Raw genomic sequence first — 18,029 nt, 5'->3', positions numbered from 1 at the left:
GCAACCACTGAAATTTTAAGTTTGTGATTGTTTTTACAAAGTTATATTTTTAAGGTTTCCTTGTCTATTAGAACCAGATATCAATTCCTCCTCATATCCAGTAAATAAATGAGAGAGAGAGAGAGAGAAAAAAAAGAGACACAGTTAAGTTAGAGGTCATTTATTGTTCTCTCAAGGCAAATGATATGCAGTAAAAAAGCCCAACAGTCATAGTGAAGCATCAGTCCACAGGCACTGGGCGTGGAGTGCGCCTTTACCAAGAGCGTTTGTGTAATTGTTAGACCCAATAGTCTCTCTAGTTTGAAATCACCTTCTGTTTGGAGTGAGGAAACGTCTGTATACACGTGTGTGTAGTGTAATGACACGAAGGAGAAAGTCACTCTTGTTCTGTAATTGCTTCCTGCAGTCGCTCCTCTGATGCAGAGGGCTCAGTAACGTCAGTATCATCTTTGATTATGGTGACCAGCGGGACTTCGTTTGCCTGGACCAGCTGAGGATCTATGCAGCTCGCGCCGGCCATCTGGAGGTTACCGTGGTTGGAGGATTCATCTGCTGACTCGGCAGCAGACTGGGCTCCTCTGTCCACAGTCATGTCCCAATCCTGGTCTGAAGGCTGAGGTAGACTGGCGATGAGTTCCTAATCACACACAGCGCAATTCAGGTTAGACACTCATAATAAACTCTTCTCACTTATTATAGAAGCAAAACTATGAATATACCTGCTGCCTCTCCAGGTCATTGTTCCTCACAGCATCGAGCAGGCTCTTTGTGAAGCTTACAAGCTCCTGGTATTTTTGTTTTTGGTTCTCTAGCTCATTCTCTAAGAACTGGACTTCCTCATGCTGAAACAGAAAGATTCAACAAGGCAAATAATTCATTCAGATTTTGAAATCGTTTTAATTCATGCTACAGCACATTTACCATCTTGCATTTTATCCCCGGCACTTCTAAAGTAGTATGAGCAGTGTTTGGTGAATATGTCGCAGTCAGTGTGTTTTCACCTTGAATTCCAGCAGGTTCTGCATTTGCTCAAGGTCCGAAGCCACCAATTCACCCTCATCGTCCTCATCGACATCTTCATCCTCATCAATTACTTCAATCTTCTGTTAAAAAAACACACACAGACAGATTAGATCAATTTTAACTTTGTGAAAAGGAAATGAAAAATGATGCTCAAGCATTCAGGCGATGATTACGGTGCTGTGAAGTATTTGTATATTTTTTGCATATTTGTCACACTTAAATGTTTTAATATTAGACAAAGATAAACCGAGTAAATACAAAATGCAGTTTTTAAATGATGATTTCATTTATTAAGGGCTATCCAAACCTGGCGCTGTGTGAAAAAGTAGGTGCCACCCCTTGTTAAATCATAAGTTCACTGTGATTAACCACATTTTTTTGGAGAGCCGAGTTCAATTTCACTAACCACACCCAGGCCTGATTACTGCCAGATATACTTAATCAAGAAATTACTTAAACAGAACTTTGTGTGACAAAGTGAAGCAGGCTAAAAGATCTCAAAAAGCAGCACATCATGCCTTAATCTAAAGAAACAGCTGTGAAACTAAGTCACTGACATCTATCAGTCTGGAAAAGGTTCCAAAGCCATTTCTAAGTCATTGGGACTCCAGCAAACCACAGTGAGAGCCATTATCCACAAATGGAAAAAAACTTGGAACAGTGATGAACCTTCCCAGAACTGGTCAGCCTATCAAAATTACTCTAAGCATGCATTGATGACTCATCCAGGAGATCACAAAAGAACCCAGAACAACATCTAAAGAACTGCAGGCCTCACTTGTCTCAGTTAAGGTCAGAGTTCACGATTCAATGATAAGACAGAGACTGGGCAAAAATGGCATCTATAGTAGAGTTCCAAGGAGAAAACCACTGCTGAACTTTTTGGAAGGTTGGAGTCCCGTTACATCTGGTGTAAATAATAAAGTAGTGAATAAAGAAATAATAAAGTACCACATTGTTGGCCATCGGAGCAGCATTGGACATATCATTTCCGTCTTCTCCATCTCTGTGTTGTGAATCGATGGTGCCATCTAGGTTTGAGATACACTGCATTAATGCCGAGATGTGCAGTCTGTACTTAAATGTGCGCATAGTGTCAGCAGCCTCACCCTCAGACAGGCACACAGAGCCACCATCGTTCATGTCATCTCCAATTTCAGGGGTTCTGAGTCGCTCCTCGTTAGGGCTGAGGGACACTGGTGATTGGTTTCCCGGGGATGAGGTTGTGAATACAGCAGGCCCACCTTTAGGTGGAGGGATTTCAATACCCATCAGACGGTACTTCCTCCGTCTGTTACTGATCCATGTCTGTAAATCAGATGAGAACAGATGGGAGATCGGGGTAAGTATCAGCAAGTGTCCAGTGTGTTAAATGTGAAGTAATGTAGGTAGGTACTTTTGGCTGCTCCCTGAGAGTTAAATATTTCCATTACATTGTATTTCCTTGCCCAGGTTTTCTGAAAAATTGTCAGTCTATAATGGTGCCTGTTAAACAAATGTACTGTACTCAGATTTTCTAAAATTCGTCAATCCAATCACCAGAGTCAGAAAACAAGGTCAGATGGTGACCTGCACGAGTCCCACCAAAGAGGTTATTTTGCAATGATCTGAATATAGTCCTAATTTATTGTTCCATCTCTGGAGGCAAAAATTTTATTCCTTGCAATAAATATCCTTGTAAGTGAGATGGCAGAGGGTCATGTGTGTAGTCAGAGTCAGAACTAAAGGACTATATTTAGTCTACCAGCATTCCTGCTGTGGCCCTGATATATAACAGCATGACTTTTACACAACATTGTGCAAGTAAGTTAGAAAACCTGACCTAGAAAAGTTGTTCTCTACTCTTTTCTAATAACTCTCAGGAATTCAGACAAGTTAAATGGTGCTATTTTCACTAAATGTCATGAATGAGTTAACAGACAATTCAAAGCTCTATTTATTTTTGTAGAGTCTTCAAAAGTCCAGTGCCAACCTAGAATACATTAAGCTACATTTCTCTCCTGTTTAGTTGGTTACCTTGACTATTTCAGTGTCTACACTGAGTTGGTTTGCTGCAGCAGTGATCTTCTCCCTGCAGACTGAGCCCAGGCTCGTCATGCCTCGGTCCCAGTAGCGCTTCAGCTGGATAAGATCCCCATCGCTGAACTGGGTTCGATCCTGCAGCTGAAAACACAAACATCTGTCTGACTGCATGGCTCACATCTGTGATTTTAAATACAGTATGCTATGTGTGTGTATAGATCTGGTGCTCCAGAGTGCTTACTGTTCTCTTTCTGGAGTTGCTGATAACCCAAGGGGCAGCAGACACACCAACTGCAGTCTGCACACCAAGACACACAGGTTAAATCAGTCGAATCACTTGAAGGAACAACTGTGCCAACAATAAAAACTCTCCTACCTGTGAGCTGGATTCCCCTGTAAGTGAGGTCTGTGCTGTGAGGGAGTAGCTGCCCTGAAGCAATGCAGGTCTGGAGCTCGTCATAGGAGGTGTGTGGTTTCCTCGCACGACAGACACTTCAGCCCCAATTGGGCTGACTGACGTCTGCTCCCTGTGGATGTGTGTTTGAGCGGCCATATTTGCCAACTCCTCTTCCCTTTGCCACTCATCTTCTTCATCTCCAGTTTCCATGGCAATGGAGAAGTTATGTCTGGTGTCCACAGATGCTGGCCTGTGGGTATCCTGGCTTTTACGAGTTGATGTTGGTCCAGGTCTGAGTCGGTCCCCATCACCTTTCTCTGACAAGGTGAAGACCTGCTGAATACGAGGTGTCTGATCAGAGGAGGGGCCGGCGTTATGTACTGGCAGGGAGACCCGAGTCTTCTGCGGGGCAGGCGGCTGAGGTTGTGGGTTGGAGTGAGGTCTGGGCTGAAGCTGAGCCTGGGATGGTGAGGAAGAGGACCAAGGGCGAGTTTGTGCTGTACCATACTGTCTAGTCCAGCTGTGAGGTACGACCCCTGCTCCTGCGCTTATCCCTCCCTCCCCAAGGGATAAAGCACCTTTTCTGACTGCAGTGTAGACTAAAGGCCCTGAGGCAGATGTGAGGGATGGGAGATTCTGAGAAAGTGATACTAACTTGGAGTGGACGGGTGAGGAGGTGGAACTGTTCCTGATCTGCAGCACCTGGTTCATCAGAGATGAGGATGCGTGTGCAGAAAGCTCAGAGTCTGACTGGGACGGCGGGGCCGTGGGTCTCGGTCGGGACTGAGAGGCGGAGTTCAGAGAGTAAATCCCAGTCAGTATTACATCATTATTGTTGTTGCTTCCACTACTTAGAGGTGAGGAAGATGAAGGAGGGGAAGGTGTAGATGAGACAGAAGGGAAGGACGAGGATGGAGGGAGAAGGTGCACGCGATTCTGGATGCTCCGTGCTGCAGCCATATCAGCAGGAAGCAGCGCCCCTACTGCTAGGCTATGATTGGACAAAGCACCTCCGGCTAATGTGTGATTGGAGAGTATCCCCCCACCTAGTCCATGACTAGATAAGGAATGAGACACCCCTCCATTCTGGGGAACCTTGGAGGCGAGCTTACGCCTTTTGTTGCCAACCCATGTCTGCAGGGAAAGAGCAATCAGCTCAGTAACATCACTTAAAAAAAACATTCTGCCAAACATTAGAGGGACTAATTCAGCTAAGTGAGGACAATAATTCATGACTCTGCACTAGACAAAGAACTCACACGGCATAGACCTGACTCACTGCCTCGATTACCTGCTGCTGCATTACATGAACATGCCTTATTAAAAACAAAACACAACATAAATCAGAGCAGAGTTTCCTCCTGCACATTCACACACAAGAGCACGTTTTATGGGCCTACCCGGACGACACTGAAGTCCAATTTGGCCTCCTGAGCACACTGCAGTATTAGCTGGAAGCAAGACTTGCTCTGATTGGTCATCCCATTCTCATAGTAACGTTCCAGGATCCTCTGCTGCTCAGCTGTAAATACTGACCGCAGGTTCATCTTAGGGGTAAAATAAAGATAATTACTACTTCAAATCACAGCTCACTGAAATAAGAATTATGCAGTTTTTTTCTTCACCTAAACCAGAGGAAAAAAAAAAGAAAAATATTAACTTATCAAATGCACAAACACACTGTAATTCTATCAGCTCCCAAATGTCACAATCTCAAGTTTACAACTGCAGTCGCAGCATCTGTACTGTGTTCACAGTTTTTTTTTTCAGAATTCATGCATTGACATTTTTTTCATAGATGTTACGGAACTCTTGATGCACTCACAGTCTGCAGGCCACGCCTCTGTGGCCACGCATCCATTCTGCTGCTGGAGGGGAACGGGGCAGCCATGCAGATCAAGGGAAAACCTCCATGTTTCTACAGTTGCACTATTTTGCTTGTACTCATTTTGTCTCAGTGTACCCGACACGTCGTTGGGTAGTGTGGCTGAGGAGAAAGCAAAGCAGACAGCAAAAAATTACCCCACTTAGCAGTGTGGATCCCAAAAAAATGAGGAATTCAGTTATCGGTTTAATCGTAACACACATCTATATGCAGTAATGTGCAAAAGTCTCGAACCACCTCCCTTTTCTTTATATTTTGCTTAGAAAATGAGAAATAGGTGCAGTGATTTATTGAAATGTGCAAACATACATGAAAATACAGTATATAAAGCAAAAACAGAGTTTGTATAATTGTAATGATCTTGGACGTCATTATTTGATATGATCGCCTTTATTCTTCAGCACAGCCTGAACTCTCTGAGGCAGCTCTCTTCTAATTTCTTTAAGCAGTCTTCAGGAATAGTTCTCCAGGCTTCTTGAAGGACATTCAAAGCTCTTCTTTGCTTTTTGTTCTGTTCTCTGTTAAGATGACGCCGCACTGCTTCAATAATGTTGAGGTCTGTGCTCTGGGGAGGCCAATCCATGACTGATAGTGTTCCACTGTGTGTTTTTCTATCCAGGTATGCTTTTACTGCACTGGCAGTGTGTTTGGGATCATTATATTGTTGAAAAATTTAGCCACTGTCAATCAGATGCTTTCCAGATGGTATTACACGGTGGATCAAAATCTGACTGTACTTTTCAGTCTTCATGATTCCATCAATTTTGTGTGGCTGAAATGCAGCTCCAAACTATGAGAGCCTCCATGGGACACTCACTCGTACCTCTCTCCTGATCTCCTCTGCACATACTGACAATGATTTGAGCCAAAAATGTCAAATTTGGATTCATCATCCATCAGACCTGTTGTCACTGATTTTTAGTCCAGTTCTTGTGTAATTTAGCATACCTCAGCCTTTTCTCCGTTTCCCTTCATTAATAATGGTTTTTTGACAGCCGCCCTTCCACTGAGACCATTTCTGATGAGGCTTCACTGAACATTAGATGGATCAATGAAGGGCCAGATCCATCTCCGTTCTTGTATATTTCTGACTGACAATATTTCCAATTATATCTCTGCTTGTGTGACTATAATGTAAAAAGTGTTACTGGAACTTTAATTTCCCTGATGGAACCCTCCCAAAGGGATTAATAAAGTTTAATCTAATCTAATCTAATCTCTCAGGTCCTGTGTCAGGTCTTTGCTGGGTTTTTTCCTGTTTCTGAAGCACCTGTCTTTCAGATACTAATCTTTTTTAAAGCCTGCTGTTTCATCTTTTGTCCCCCATTTATCTAGTGTCCTCAAAAGTTTTTATGACATAGTGCACACAGTGCAAAGATATGCCAAGTTTTTGGCTAATAGCGCTCTGGGAATCACCTTGTTACTGCAAAAATACTATTTAATGCCTGTCAAACTGTGCTACCTTTGGCATTTTTCATGAATTCACCTGAAGAAACTGGAACAAATTATGTGCTTTTGTGGCAGGTTGCAAAGTACAATTTAACAATTTAAAATAGGTTACCTGCTAAGTTGTCTGGTATGTGTAGAAAGAACACTTGTTCATCCATTGAGTTAGGAGCCTTTTTATACTTGAATGATTCATAGGTCAGTGATAAGTGGCTTAACAAACAAACAAATAAACAAAAACAACAACAAAACATTCCTCTGAAAAAGTACAAGGACTGGCCTGAAAATGAGTGAAAAAAGCAGCAGAGAAAAACTCTGAGACCTCCAGAAAGCCTGGAGAACCACTGCTGAACAATTACAAGAAATCTGGCACCTTGGAAGCAAAATATAAAGAAATGCAGGGTGACTCAAGACCGTTGCACAGTGCTTCAAAGTTATAATAGTACAGTACAGTAACACTACCCATTCATTTGAGTAGTTGTTTAATTTTAGTATTGTGAAAATACTCAAAATACTACTCACAAGCAAGCGCATATTTGTGCTCAGCAACAAAAAAAAAAATACTTTGCAGTATTTATCAAATGTAAACCACTCAAAGTACTTGAATAATCCGCAAGTCAAATTTAACTACTTATTAATTACAAGTTATGCCTGACTTTTTGGCAAAAAAAAAAACACAGTGTGATATCATAAACAACACAGCTAACTTTTTTTTAATGTGTTACAAATTGAAATGTTAAAAGGGCTACGTTAAATGTAAGCGTTTTTAGATATATAACTGTATACAAGTTTCGTAGTAATGCTGTACTGCGTTAGTACAGGGTTATGGAGGAGGAGAACAGCGGTACTCAGATTCGCGTAAAAAAAAAGGGGGGGGGGGCATCACATCTGGACTTCCAGAGAGCTGGAAAAACAACTGTAAAAAAAAAAAAACAACAAATTTTAAGCAGAGCTGGTAAATGTTTTGTCCTAAAGACAGTCACATACGGGAACGCTGTGCGACCAATAAGCAGGCGGTAGGTTTATTTTGAAAGGCTGACTGCGCATGGCTACAGTCAATATGGAAACATTACAGAGAGAATTAGCAAACAAATTGTGGGCATGCCAGGAAACGGCGGAGTCAGTCACGGATTTACCGCACGGGAGGCTCGGGCCGTAACTTTGCGGTCGAAAACGAGAGAGTAAACAAACCGGGTAAGAACCGCTTTTCCACAATGGCAACAGAGACAGCCTACGTTAGCCTGCAGGCCCGAGCGGCCATGTCTGAGCCCAGCCAGCGTTAGCTAGCATTAGCATAGCTCTCCCAATGGATAGCTGCAGCTAAACTTTTCCTTCAAATCTGTGATTTCCCGACCGCGGAGGGATCATTCTCGCTGACCCCCGGCTTCGAGCGGATCCCGGCCTGAAAGACGTTTGGGGATACCCTGAAGCGAAAACGAAAATCACTTTCCTACATACCATTTTTTGATGTTAAAATCAGACGAACGTTCAAATTCAGCAGATTTCTTCACCAGTCCCCTTTGCTAGACAATGAAATCAGAACGTCCGATCATCAATTCTAATCATGATTGTGACGTATTTGCAGACAGGAGCCAATGGGAGCTCGAGATCATCGCTGTCACATTCGGAACAGGCTGAAAACTGAGCACCGTAGTCCCGCCCACCGTTGACTTTGTTCGCAGGACTGCTGGAGGAGGAGGTCACAGACATGGAAGCGGTGGAAACTTTGGGTGGGGAATGCCTCGTTTCCTCTTCACCTGCATGTGTCGAAATATCTGTAACTATAGCTGCCCTCTAAAACGCTGCGTGAAGGCGCAGCTGGAGGAGGAACTGTTGCAAAACAAAAATGTTACTACTTATTCTGATTGAAGATGTGTTTGGAGCTCTTCATTAGTTATTATACAGTTTACTCAATATTAGAATTTGAGATATCGAATTAATGCATATAAAGCTTTCAATGTAACTCTCGCAAGTTTGGTACTGGCTTTGTAAATATGGAAATACTGTATTGATTGTGATAATGACGATACAGCAAATGTGTTTGTGGATTGAATTACTGATTATCATATTGCTAGAACTTTAAAGTTTAAGCACCCTCATCCAAAATTAGCTCTGGTGCACTCTCAGCAGTTACCACAGCATAACTGATTTTCAGAGTTTATAGGTAACACTATAACCATAAAGATATACATACAGGCTAAGACATGAAGAACTGACTGTTGGTGTTTGTTTTTCCTTTGAATTACGATGAAGCAAAAACTTATCTGTCAACTGCCAATATTATAAACCACTGACAATCAAGTTTTAATTCAGAGGACTTCTTAGCTGTCTCTTAGAAGGTTCACTTAAGCATTTTGCATTATTACTTTTTTATTCTGCAAAAGCAATAAAGATGACTTTCATCTCCAAACTATGTTTATGAATCTATCTTTCTATATTGGGTGGTAGTTGGTGGTGTATGTGTGAAAGCGGGTGCTGCTTTAATCCATGACGTCACCTGTGTACCAGGTGCACAGCAGGGGGCGCTGTTCCTCTCAGCTAGGGCCCATGCACCGATCAGCAACGCCTGACAAGTTGATGCTTATTTCCTCACAGTGTGAACTTAAAAAAAAAAAAAAAAGAGGCAAAGAGAAAAATCTTACACCTGCTTGCCATGTGATGTGGCATAAGCTGCCAACACGCAGACATGTTATTGCAAAAGCAGTGATGACAAATTCTTTTCTTGCTGGAAAAAAAATATATATACATATGATTTCTGAAAAATTTCCATAAGTAGGCTACTTATGTTGTGTCTCTTGTATTCAGTAGAACCTACTGCATTTCATATATTATTTATCAGGGTGTTGCTGCCTCAAGGTCTGCTGTTTATTTACAGTTTGCATTAAGGCCCCCCCAACCCGCCCCTTTGTGTATATGTACATGTGCATGTAAGGCAGGGAGGGAGGGAGACCGAGAGATCCTCGTTGCACCATTCCCTGGTCTGTATTATGAGTGGTGGCCCCAGTGATGCTGCAGCGAGGCGGGCTGGAGGAAAAGAGGAGAGGGGAGGGGTCGCTCCATCCCCCGTGCGCCCACCGAATCCACTCCTCACAGTGCGCGGGCTGCTGGCGGGAAGGCACGAGAAGGAGAGCGAGAGAGTGAGAGAGAGCGAGAGAGGGAACGAGAGGAGAGGAGAAAGCGTGTGTGTGCGTGTCTGTGTGTGCGCGTGGATTGCACCACCGCATCCAGTTCACCGTTTCTGCAAGCGGCCATGCTCTGATGGAGAGAATAAACCTGGCAACCTTTTCTTTTCCCTCAGATTTATCCACCGCTCTGTATTTCCAGATGTGACTGACAAGTCGTTTTATGTCGCCCGCATTGAGTTGTGCGCCGTTCATCTCGGATAGACTGTGACACCATGGCTTTGGTTATGGAACCTATAAGTAAATGGACACCAAAGCAGGTGCTGGACTGGATGAAAGGTAATGTTGGATTCACCCCCCCCCCCCCCCCCCCCCCCCCCCCACTTTCTTTTTGCACCATGCTCTAAACGTTTCATGCTACTTGTGGTTAGAATGATGATAGTGATGATGATGGTGGTGGTGGTGGTGGTGGTGAGCAGCAGAGGGCCACGCTCTGTGCATGTGTGTTCTCCTTAACCAAACCTGTACGCTGCACCTGACTACTCTGAGACTGATTAAAGTCACTAAGGGGGACTAAATGCGTTTGAGCACGGATGTCCCCAAGAAACAGGGACTTAGCGTTCTGTCATCTCGCTTGCTTGAGAGCGCATCTCTTGCAAGCCAAGCCATATATGGCAGCAGCGGCGGCGGCACATCTCTCGTCAATGAATGTGGAAGATATGTCATCTTCCCTCAGTGGCACATGCCCTCAAACCCATCTCACCTCTCGCTGTGCATGTGTGTGTGCCAACGTGCGTGTATGATTAATGTAGTTAGCTGCATGCGCTCCACTCCACCCCCCACCCCCCAACCCGTGGCTCATGCCAGCCCGTTTCAGCACCGTGGACAGCGCAATGCCGCCTGCCATATAAGGCAAACGCAGCGATCACACTCGTTTTTTTTTTTTTTTTTTTTTTTTTTGCTGCTCGCTTTGCTGGCACGAGTTATGTCCCTTCAAAGCGACAGTATGAATGAGTAATCCCTAATTGTGCGTGCACACACACACAGACACACACACAGGCTGCGTGCCTGTGTGTGTGTGTGTGTGTGTCTGTGTGTGTTTGGTGGCGGTGGTAGGTGCTGTTCTCACACACTCTGGCCATCTACAAAGCTGTGAGAGAAACTGTGGTAGGCCTATTGACAGACAATGGAAATGGGAAGGGAGGGTGTCCGCAATCCCTTACTTAAGAGGATGACTTAATCACTCCTTGTTTGATGACTCAGACTATTACAGAAGTGTAATAGATACTTGTGAATGTGTCTTTGAATTATTTATCCAGTTTCAGTATTTAATATATAAATGTGCTCGATCTTCATGTTCCAGCATGCGTTTCAGGACCACTACTTCCCTTTCATGACAGTCAAGCACTGATCTCTTAGATTAGAAGTCAAGGTAGCTGAAAAACCATCAAAATACATGGAGAGGGATTATTTGGGATGCGTTACATTAAGCGATTACGATGATGTTCCAGCTTTTATAATCGCTCTCCTCAGCCTCAGCCAGTGGAGTTACAGCTTCATTCTCTGATCGTGGAGTGTTCACTTGGAAAGCTTGGCTCCGGCACCGCTTATTAAGAGAGGCTGAGCTGAAATTTTATTTGAGATTACACGAGTAGCAGGCCAAACGTGGTTGAGTTTGCAACTTGGAGAACGCATTAAAAAATGTGTACATAAATGACTCACAGAAACAATTGCTCTCAGGATATTGAAAAGCAAGACAAGTCAGACAAGCAGTGATTGGAGCTTTTACTGCCTTTTACAGTCTCTGCCAACACCACCCAACAAAACATGTGGTATCCAGCATGTGAAAGTTATTTGCAGTTTCTCAGGCGTAAACAAATGAACCCCTCCACTTGTAGCGTAGGTTACATTTGATCAGTGAGAAACTGTTGAATTGACAGTTCTAATTTCAACTGTCACCTCGTGATCAATATTAAGCCATCATATTCAACTGCAGTCTAAAGCTCTCAGTGTGAAAAATAGAGAAATAAATAAAGTGCCGCGATTCAAACCCACCCGCCGAATAATGAGAACAAATGATTATGCTTCATGATTTTTCACATTTTGTTACAAGCGAGTTTCAGGCAGTCTGAAACACTTTAAGGTTTGTCTTTAGTGAAGTAAGGTGAGAGAAAAATGTCCACGTTTCCACCAAACCTTTGAAGGAGAATTGTTTCATCTTGGTCTCCTCATAAGACAAGCCACATCCTGGCCTCTTTCACATTAAGAGCCGGCTGCTCAGAGGTTCATTTTCATAGATGTTTGCCAGCATCTCACAGTGTCACCCCTGTTCTTGTGAAGCTCCTTCCTTTTTCCTGCAGGCCTTTAAAACACAGACCCTCAGTGGCAGGCTTGTGCTCAGATCTTATTTTCGTGTGAATAAAGTAAAATGTGAAAGGCTAGTGTTAATCTGCCCGCTCACACAGGTTTTAATTTAACCTCTTTGCTGGGAGCGCCTCGTCTCTCTCACGCTGATCCAAGTAGCCTTGTACCATTTTAACAGAGAAGTGACTCTCAGACCTTCTTTAGAAGTCCCAGTTCCCCTCGCTAATAAAGGAACATTTAGCAAACACATGGCGGCTGACAGCAAACATTTAGATAAATTGCTATTTTTCTGCATGAGGAAAAGCAAAGGTGTTTCATTTTTTTCATAGTATAAATGCTGTCGGGTTTTTTTTTGCTGGAGTACAACAGTAATTGTAGGATAGCACCAACACTTTTGAACGAAATGTGTTTACAGTTATTTTAAATTATTTCTGTAGCATTTTATGTGAGAGAAACAAAAAAATACCTAAAGTTGTGATGAGCCAGTGACTGGTGCAAGAAGCGAAGGAAAAATGAGATTGTTACTTTTGTGTTGTGTTTGTTGCACAAAAGGCTCAAAAGATCCTTAAAGATAATTATGTGAATCAAATATTTGCATACTTTTACTTGCGAAACATGAGGTTTAGATATACTGTAATAAAAATCAATTAAAATAAATAAAATATGCACAAAGTTAGTAGCTGTTATGAGCATGGATGATCATTTGGGCATTAATCAGTGGAAAAAGCTCTACATTTTTGTGACTCCATCCTTTACCAGCGCAACAAATAACAAACAAATAAAGACCAAATCACAAGCTCTGCTCTTCTGTGGACAGCGTGTCTTTTTCCTCGACAGCCCATTCCTTTAATATGAAAGGATGCACGACGGTGAGATGTGATACTCTGCAGCCCTATCAAGAAGACCTGACACAGCTAGCTAGCAGGCAAAGCAGACTATACTGTATCTCCCGCTGCTGTAGAAGGACTGCTCCAGCAGCAGAACACTGGTGAGGCTCACAGAAAGATGACTCATCAGCATTTGTTTTGATTTTAACACCCACACCGGAGGAGTTTCCTCTATATGTGCGTGTGAGCGTATGATGTCTCTCCTAGGGTGTGTGCAGACGCAATCGATGCGTTAAGTATGGCGTGGTTGAATCTGGGCTTTAAAAGGGGGAAAAAAAAAACAGACATCTCTTCTGCTCTCTGTGCTGTATCTCGCAAGCTCACTGTGTGCTTTCAGGCACACAGTATCGGCAGCCTGCTGATGCATACATTGACAGGAAAATGAATGAATAAGGCAGCTCACTTTTTCTGCAGTAATCCCTCTTACTCTCTCTATGTGTTAATGTATTGGAACAATCTAAATATTAATAGCGATGTGAATGAGTTGGACTATGTCTGTGTTCAGATGAAGTGAAAATTCCAACTTAGAAATGTGCAGCAGTGTCATCTTATGGACAGCGTTTTAGCACTCTGCTGAAACAGAGCTCTTAATTTTATGTGTTAGATTAAGTCTCCTGGAGTGTTAAGGACCATGTTTAGCATCATTCCATACTGTGTCTCCTGATTGAGTCTCCTGCTGACATGGTAAGGAAGTCTGTGTTGCAGAACACTTCCCCCCCGGCTCCGGCTGTGTGCTTGTCGTAGTTTCAGCTGCATTAAAGATTGAAGAGTGCGCCTTATTATGGGAAAACTCACGCGGAAACTCCTCCTGTCCTCCATTACTCACAAAAGAAATGCTGAAATGCAAGCGCTACATACGGTCATCGATGCATACGTGCACTGAGTGGAACGCACGTGTACTGTAAAATATATGATAAGGATGCATGCACGCTGACACACAAGTATAGATGCAAAAACTCTGGAGCAGCAGCTTTAAGTGGGGCATCCGTAGTCATGGAAACCAGATCTGATCATGCTGGAGTCACAGCACATGTCATAAGATGGGGAAGCAGCAACACACACACACAGATGCCCAGTTGCACATCCAGACTCATGTGCATATTCACAAATATATACACACATATACTCAGCAGCTTCCCCGCCTGCTTCGTTGCCTCAAGTAGAGACAGATAGAGAGAAAAAAGAGAGAGGGACATGAATTCAGAAATTGGGAGGCGCAAAGCGAAATGAAAGAAAGGCTGAGGAGCCTAAGATGGGGGAGGAAATGAGGGTGCGTGCAAGGGGAACGGTGGGCATGATGGGAGAAAGAGAGGGCAAGCACAGAGGCGATGGCAGAGTGGTGCATAGAATGGGAGATGCAGTGGGCATCATATCAAAGCACCCGCTCTATCCGGCCGCTCAGACAGAGGGGCCTGTGTGTGTGTGTGTGTGTGTGTGTGTGTGTGTGTGTGTGTGTGTGTGTGTGTGTGTGTGTGTGTGTGTGTGTGTGTGTGTGTGTGTGTGTGTGAGTGTGTTCACATGTGCATTACTGGATTGATTTTGCACCTGTTGTTCCAGGGCTGATGTTTTAAAACTATACATTTTAGGATCAAATGAAGGTTTTCAACCTAGGGGCCAAGACTTCATATGAGGTGTTGTAATATACAAACAGTATCACTTGATATATCTAAAACATTTCAGCAAATGTGTACTATAAAGTCATTTTATAGTAAATTGTAATAACTTGCTGTAAAAATGCAGTAGGCTTTGTACATTCCTTGTGAAAAGCATTTGCCTGCTGTTGATGAAGATGCCTTTGAGGTAAAACTCTTGACAGCAACTACATTTTTGTTTTTTGTTTTTTACAGTATAATACCGTATTTTTTCTTTGGCGATCACAAAAGCTGATTGAAATATAAATGTTTATATTCAATCATTTAGAGTGGTTGGTCTAGAGCGGCCAGGACTTTGTTCTAATGTAACGGTCTAGACAGACTCAGAATCATAAAAACATTTAAAACATAAGCATTACAGAGTTTTGATGCTTCCTGAGTCATTTGTTTTGGTCATTATTTGGTACTCTGTCAAAGATCAGCTATATTCTGGAAAATACTGTACATTATCATACTAACGGTGAGCTTATTTTTCACCAACATTCTGTCACCATAACGTTAGAAATCATCTGGGCTCTAAATAAAAGTAAGTCAAATAGCAACTCTTATTTTAGCTTTGTTTTTGTTCTCCACCAACTCCTCATTAGCAGCTATGTTCACCTGCTGTTGCTGCTAACTTTTTATGACTGTTGTGTAGAGCTGGATATTTAGCATACATTTTATCAGCTCAAAATTACTTCTTGCTGTGATTGGAAAGTCTAAGACTGAGCCAAAACAATTATGTTGCCAGGTCTAGAAAACCTCCCAAATCTACCAAAGACTCCAGATTTTATGTCAAACTGAGTAGAGTTGAGTTAGCGCATAGTTATACGTGGGCCCCCTTTACAGACAGTAATTGAATCCACTTTTGATGTAAAGCTGCAGCTTAAATGTCACCATGTGTGTCAAAAGATGTGCAAGTTTGTAGCTCTGTGCATTCCTCTCATATTTTTCTCATCTCGAATTACAGCGACAAACGGATTAAATGGGTGAGAACAGGGATAGCCAGCGCTTGAGAAGTAAAACTAAAGTTCATGCTAACTTATAATCATACTTCCAGTATTACTGTAGTCACTTCAGATTTTCTCAGGTAGGTCAGATCCTCAGAGTAAAGCTCTCCCTGTGAACTCCTCGCACTTTTCTGGTTGACCCTGTTCCGTGAGATTGCCTCTTGACACCTCCCTGCAAGCTGGATTTCAGAGAAGATGTCGCGGTGCTCTTGAAATATACAGGGGAGCTAAAATGCCACAGTCATAAGAATATTCTGTCAAGATGTGATGAATATTTCACAGTAGGAATATTTTTAGTGCGAGCTGTCTTTTCCTCGCGCTCGCCCATGCACTTACACCAGCTCAAATCTCACAGTTGGAGGGTAAGGCAACAGGACAGGAGTCTTTGGTGCTTGTCACCACTCTTAGCCGAGGCCACAATCTGACCTAAACATTGTCTCACAGAAGAACACAGGTTTGACTGATTTCAGCTGACATTGACAGCCAGGCAGCAAAACATGTTTTCTGCAGGTCTTTTCCAATTTGAGACATACTCAGCTCTAAGAACAGTCTTTTTGTGACTGTGTGTGTGTGTGTGTGTGTGTGTGGCCTCACAGGCATATACAGTCTACGGTGTTTGTGTATGTGTGATCCTTAGCTTAGCATCAGTGCAGGGTCTTGAGGGGAAGCGACTGCTGATCGCTCACTTCGGCTCCGAGGCCTTTCTCTTGTTTTGGTTGCCTGGCAACCCTTGTGTTTCTGAACGGGAGGGGTTTATTTTTGCCCAGGAAAGAGGAAAAGATTGGAGGGAACTGCATGAAATGTGGATGAAGCTGTCAACATGAATTGCTTGCTCAAGGCTTAGCACTCTGGGATTCAGCGATGGTCAGGATCAGGGGATCCCTCAGTGTTTCCTATAGAGAGCTATTTAACGGATTTGTCCCAAATTGGATAAACGCAAAAACAAAACAGTGCCTTTGAGTTAAGGTTGTAATAACATAAGTGTAATTTATAACTCTCTCTGTCAGGTTGCATATTCTCTACTCAGCTTTATGACCAGCTGAATATTTTGAGTACTGCACGTCTAAGACAGAGAAAGAAAAATGGCCTTGTCGGCAACAGAGCCGAAAAAAAAAAAAAAAAGATAAGTACAGAGAAAAATATTTACACAAGCAGACATTTTTTGAAGCAGTGTCTGCTGATAATGGTAATATACTCAAACACAACAGGAAATTAGCATTTTGAGTGAACGGTGGAACCTGTCTTAATTAGTCCAGAGATCTTGGGTTTGGTCTTCTCTTTGCTATTGATGTGTGCTGTGCCATCATGCCAAGATTTAAAAAGCTCTCTTTAGAGAAAAAGGGCATTGATGCTTATGAGTCTGGGAAAGGATTTAAAAAGATCTCCTAAGTATTTGAAATAAATAATTACACTTTAAGGAGAGTCATTTCAAGCAACTGCCAATTTGGGACCGGCCGTCACTGTGAATCCAGCCCAAGAGCTGCAGCCTACTCTCCCAACTGTTGGCATCATGGGCAGGTAAACAGGTGAGTAGGGGAAAAGCATTCATGCTCCAAAAAAACCAAAAGAAAAATAGATCAAACCTGCATTTTTGCACATTATGGTGAACATATAGGCAAAGAGCAAAGAGCTCTGAACAGACGAATCAAAGATGTTTGGCAGGATTTGGCAGGATAATGATCCTAAGCACATCGCAAATCCACCAAAGAATGGCTCAGAAAGAACAAATTGAGGGTTATGAAATGGCAAAAGGTCAAAGGGCACATTTGAATCCTGCTGAAATGTTGTCGGGGGATTTAAACCAGGCAGCGCATACAAGAAAACCCTCATGCAACTGATGGAATTTTGTGCTGAAAAGTGGCCAGAATTTTCAACGAGACCATGACAGAGAACAGTGGACATAACAATGCCTCCAAGAAGTTTTTCTGCTGAAAAAAAAAAACAAAGCACCATCTGAGCCCACAGATATACTCATTTTATCCACTGAACCCTGTCACACCACAGGGCTTTAATGGTTGTACTGGAAACGCAGTAAGATAACTAACCATCCAGAGCCCAGTACTAACAAGCTCACCGTGATACGGAAATATACTTTAAATATGCATAAATGTGATGGTACCAGTAATGCTAACAATATTTCCAAGACGGCCTGAAACTGGATGCAGAAACAATGGTGCCATATCTGTCCTCCCATTCCTGTAGTTCAATAATGATTCAGAAAAAAAAGAAAAAACATAATTCT

General features: G+C 42.8%; 2 protein-coding genes across 3 annotated transcripts in view; one reads left to right on the top strand and one right to left on the bottom strand.

Moving 5' to 3' along the window:
• Nucleotides 1-160: 160 nt before the first annotated feature.
• On the bottom strand, nucleotides 161-8,402 carry hdx (highly divergent homeobox). Its single transcript, XM_030740222.1, has 11 exons — nucleotides 8,232-8,402; nucleotides 5,268-5,429; nucleotides 4,843-4,989; nucleotides 3,422-4,576; nucleotides 3,287-3,343; nucleotides 3,040-3,186; nucleotides 2,133-2,331; nucleotides 1,975-2,054; nucleotides 1,002-1,103; nucleotides 720-842; nucleotides 161-637 (listed from the first exon to the last, which is right to left on the bottom strand). Exons 2-11 carry the CDS (start codon nucleotides 5,331-5,333, stop codon nucleotides 377-379), a joined length of 2,337 nt encoding a protein of 778 aa, XP_030596082.1. The 5' UTR covers nucleotides 5,334-5,429; nucleotides 8,232-8,402; the 3' UTR covers nucleotides 161-376.
• A 1,768-nt stretch (nucleotides 8,403-10,170) lies between these two features.
• Nucleotides 10,171-18,029, top strand: part of LOC115787289 (connector enhancer of kinase suppressor of ras 2) — a 63,229-nt gene continuing 55,370 nt past the window's right edge. For both annotated transcript variants that reach the window (XM_030739917.1, XM_030739918.1), the window contains exon 1: nucleotides 10,171-10,234. In XM_030739917.1, the coding sequence (XP_030595777.1) occupies nucleotides 10,171-10,234 (64 nt within the window). The remainder of the gene's footprint in view (nucleotides 10,235-18,029) is intronic.

Source organism: Archocentrus centrarchus, chromosome 10 (assembly GCF_007364275.1).
Source record: "Archocentrus centrarchus isolate MPI-CPG fArcCen1 chromosome 10, fArcCen1, whole genome shotgun sequence".
Taxonomy (NCBI): Eukaryota; Metazoa; Chordata; class Actinopteri; order Cichliformes; family Cichlidae; genus Archocentrus; species Archocentrus centrarchus.
This window is presented reverse-complemented; position numbering and strand designations above follow the sequence as displayed.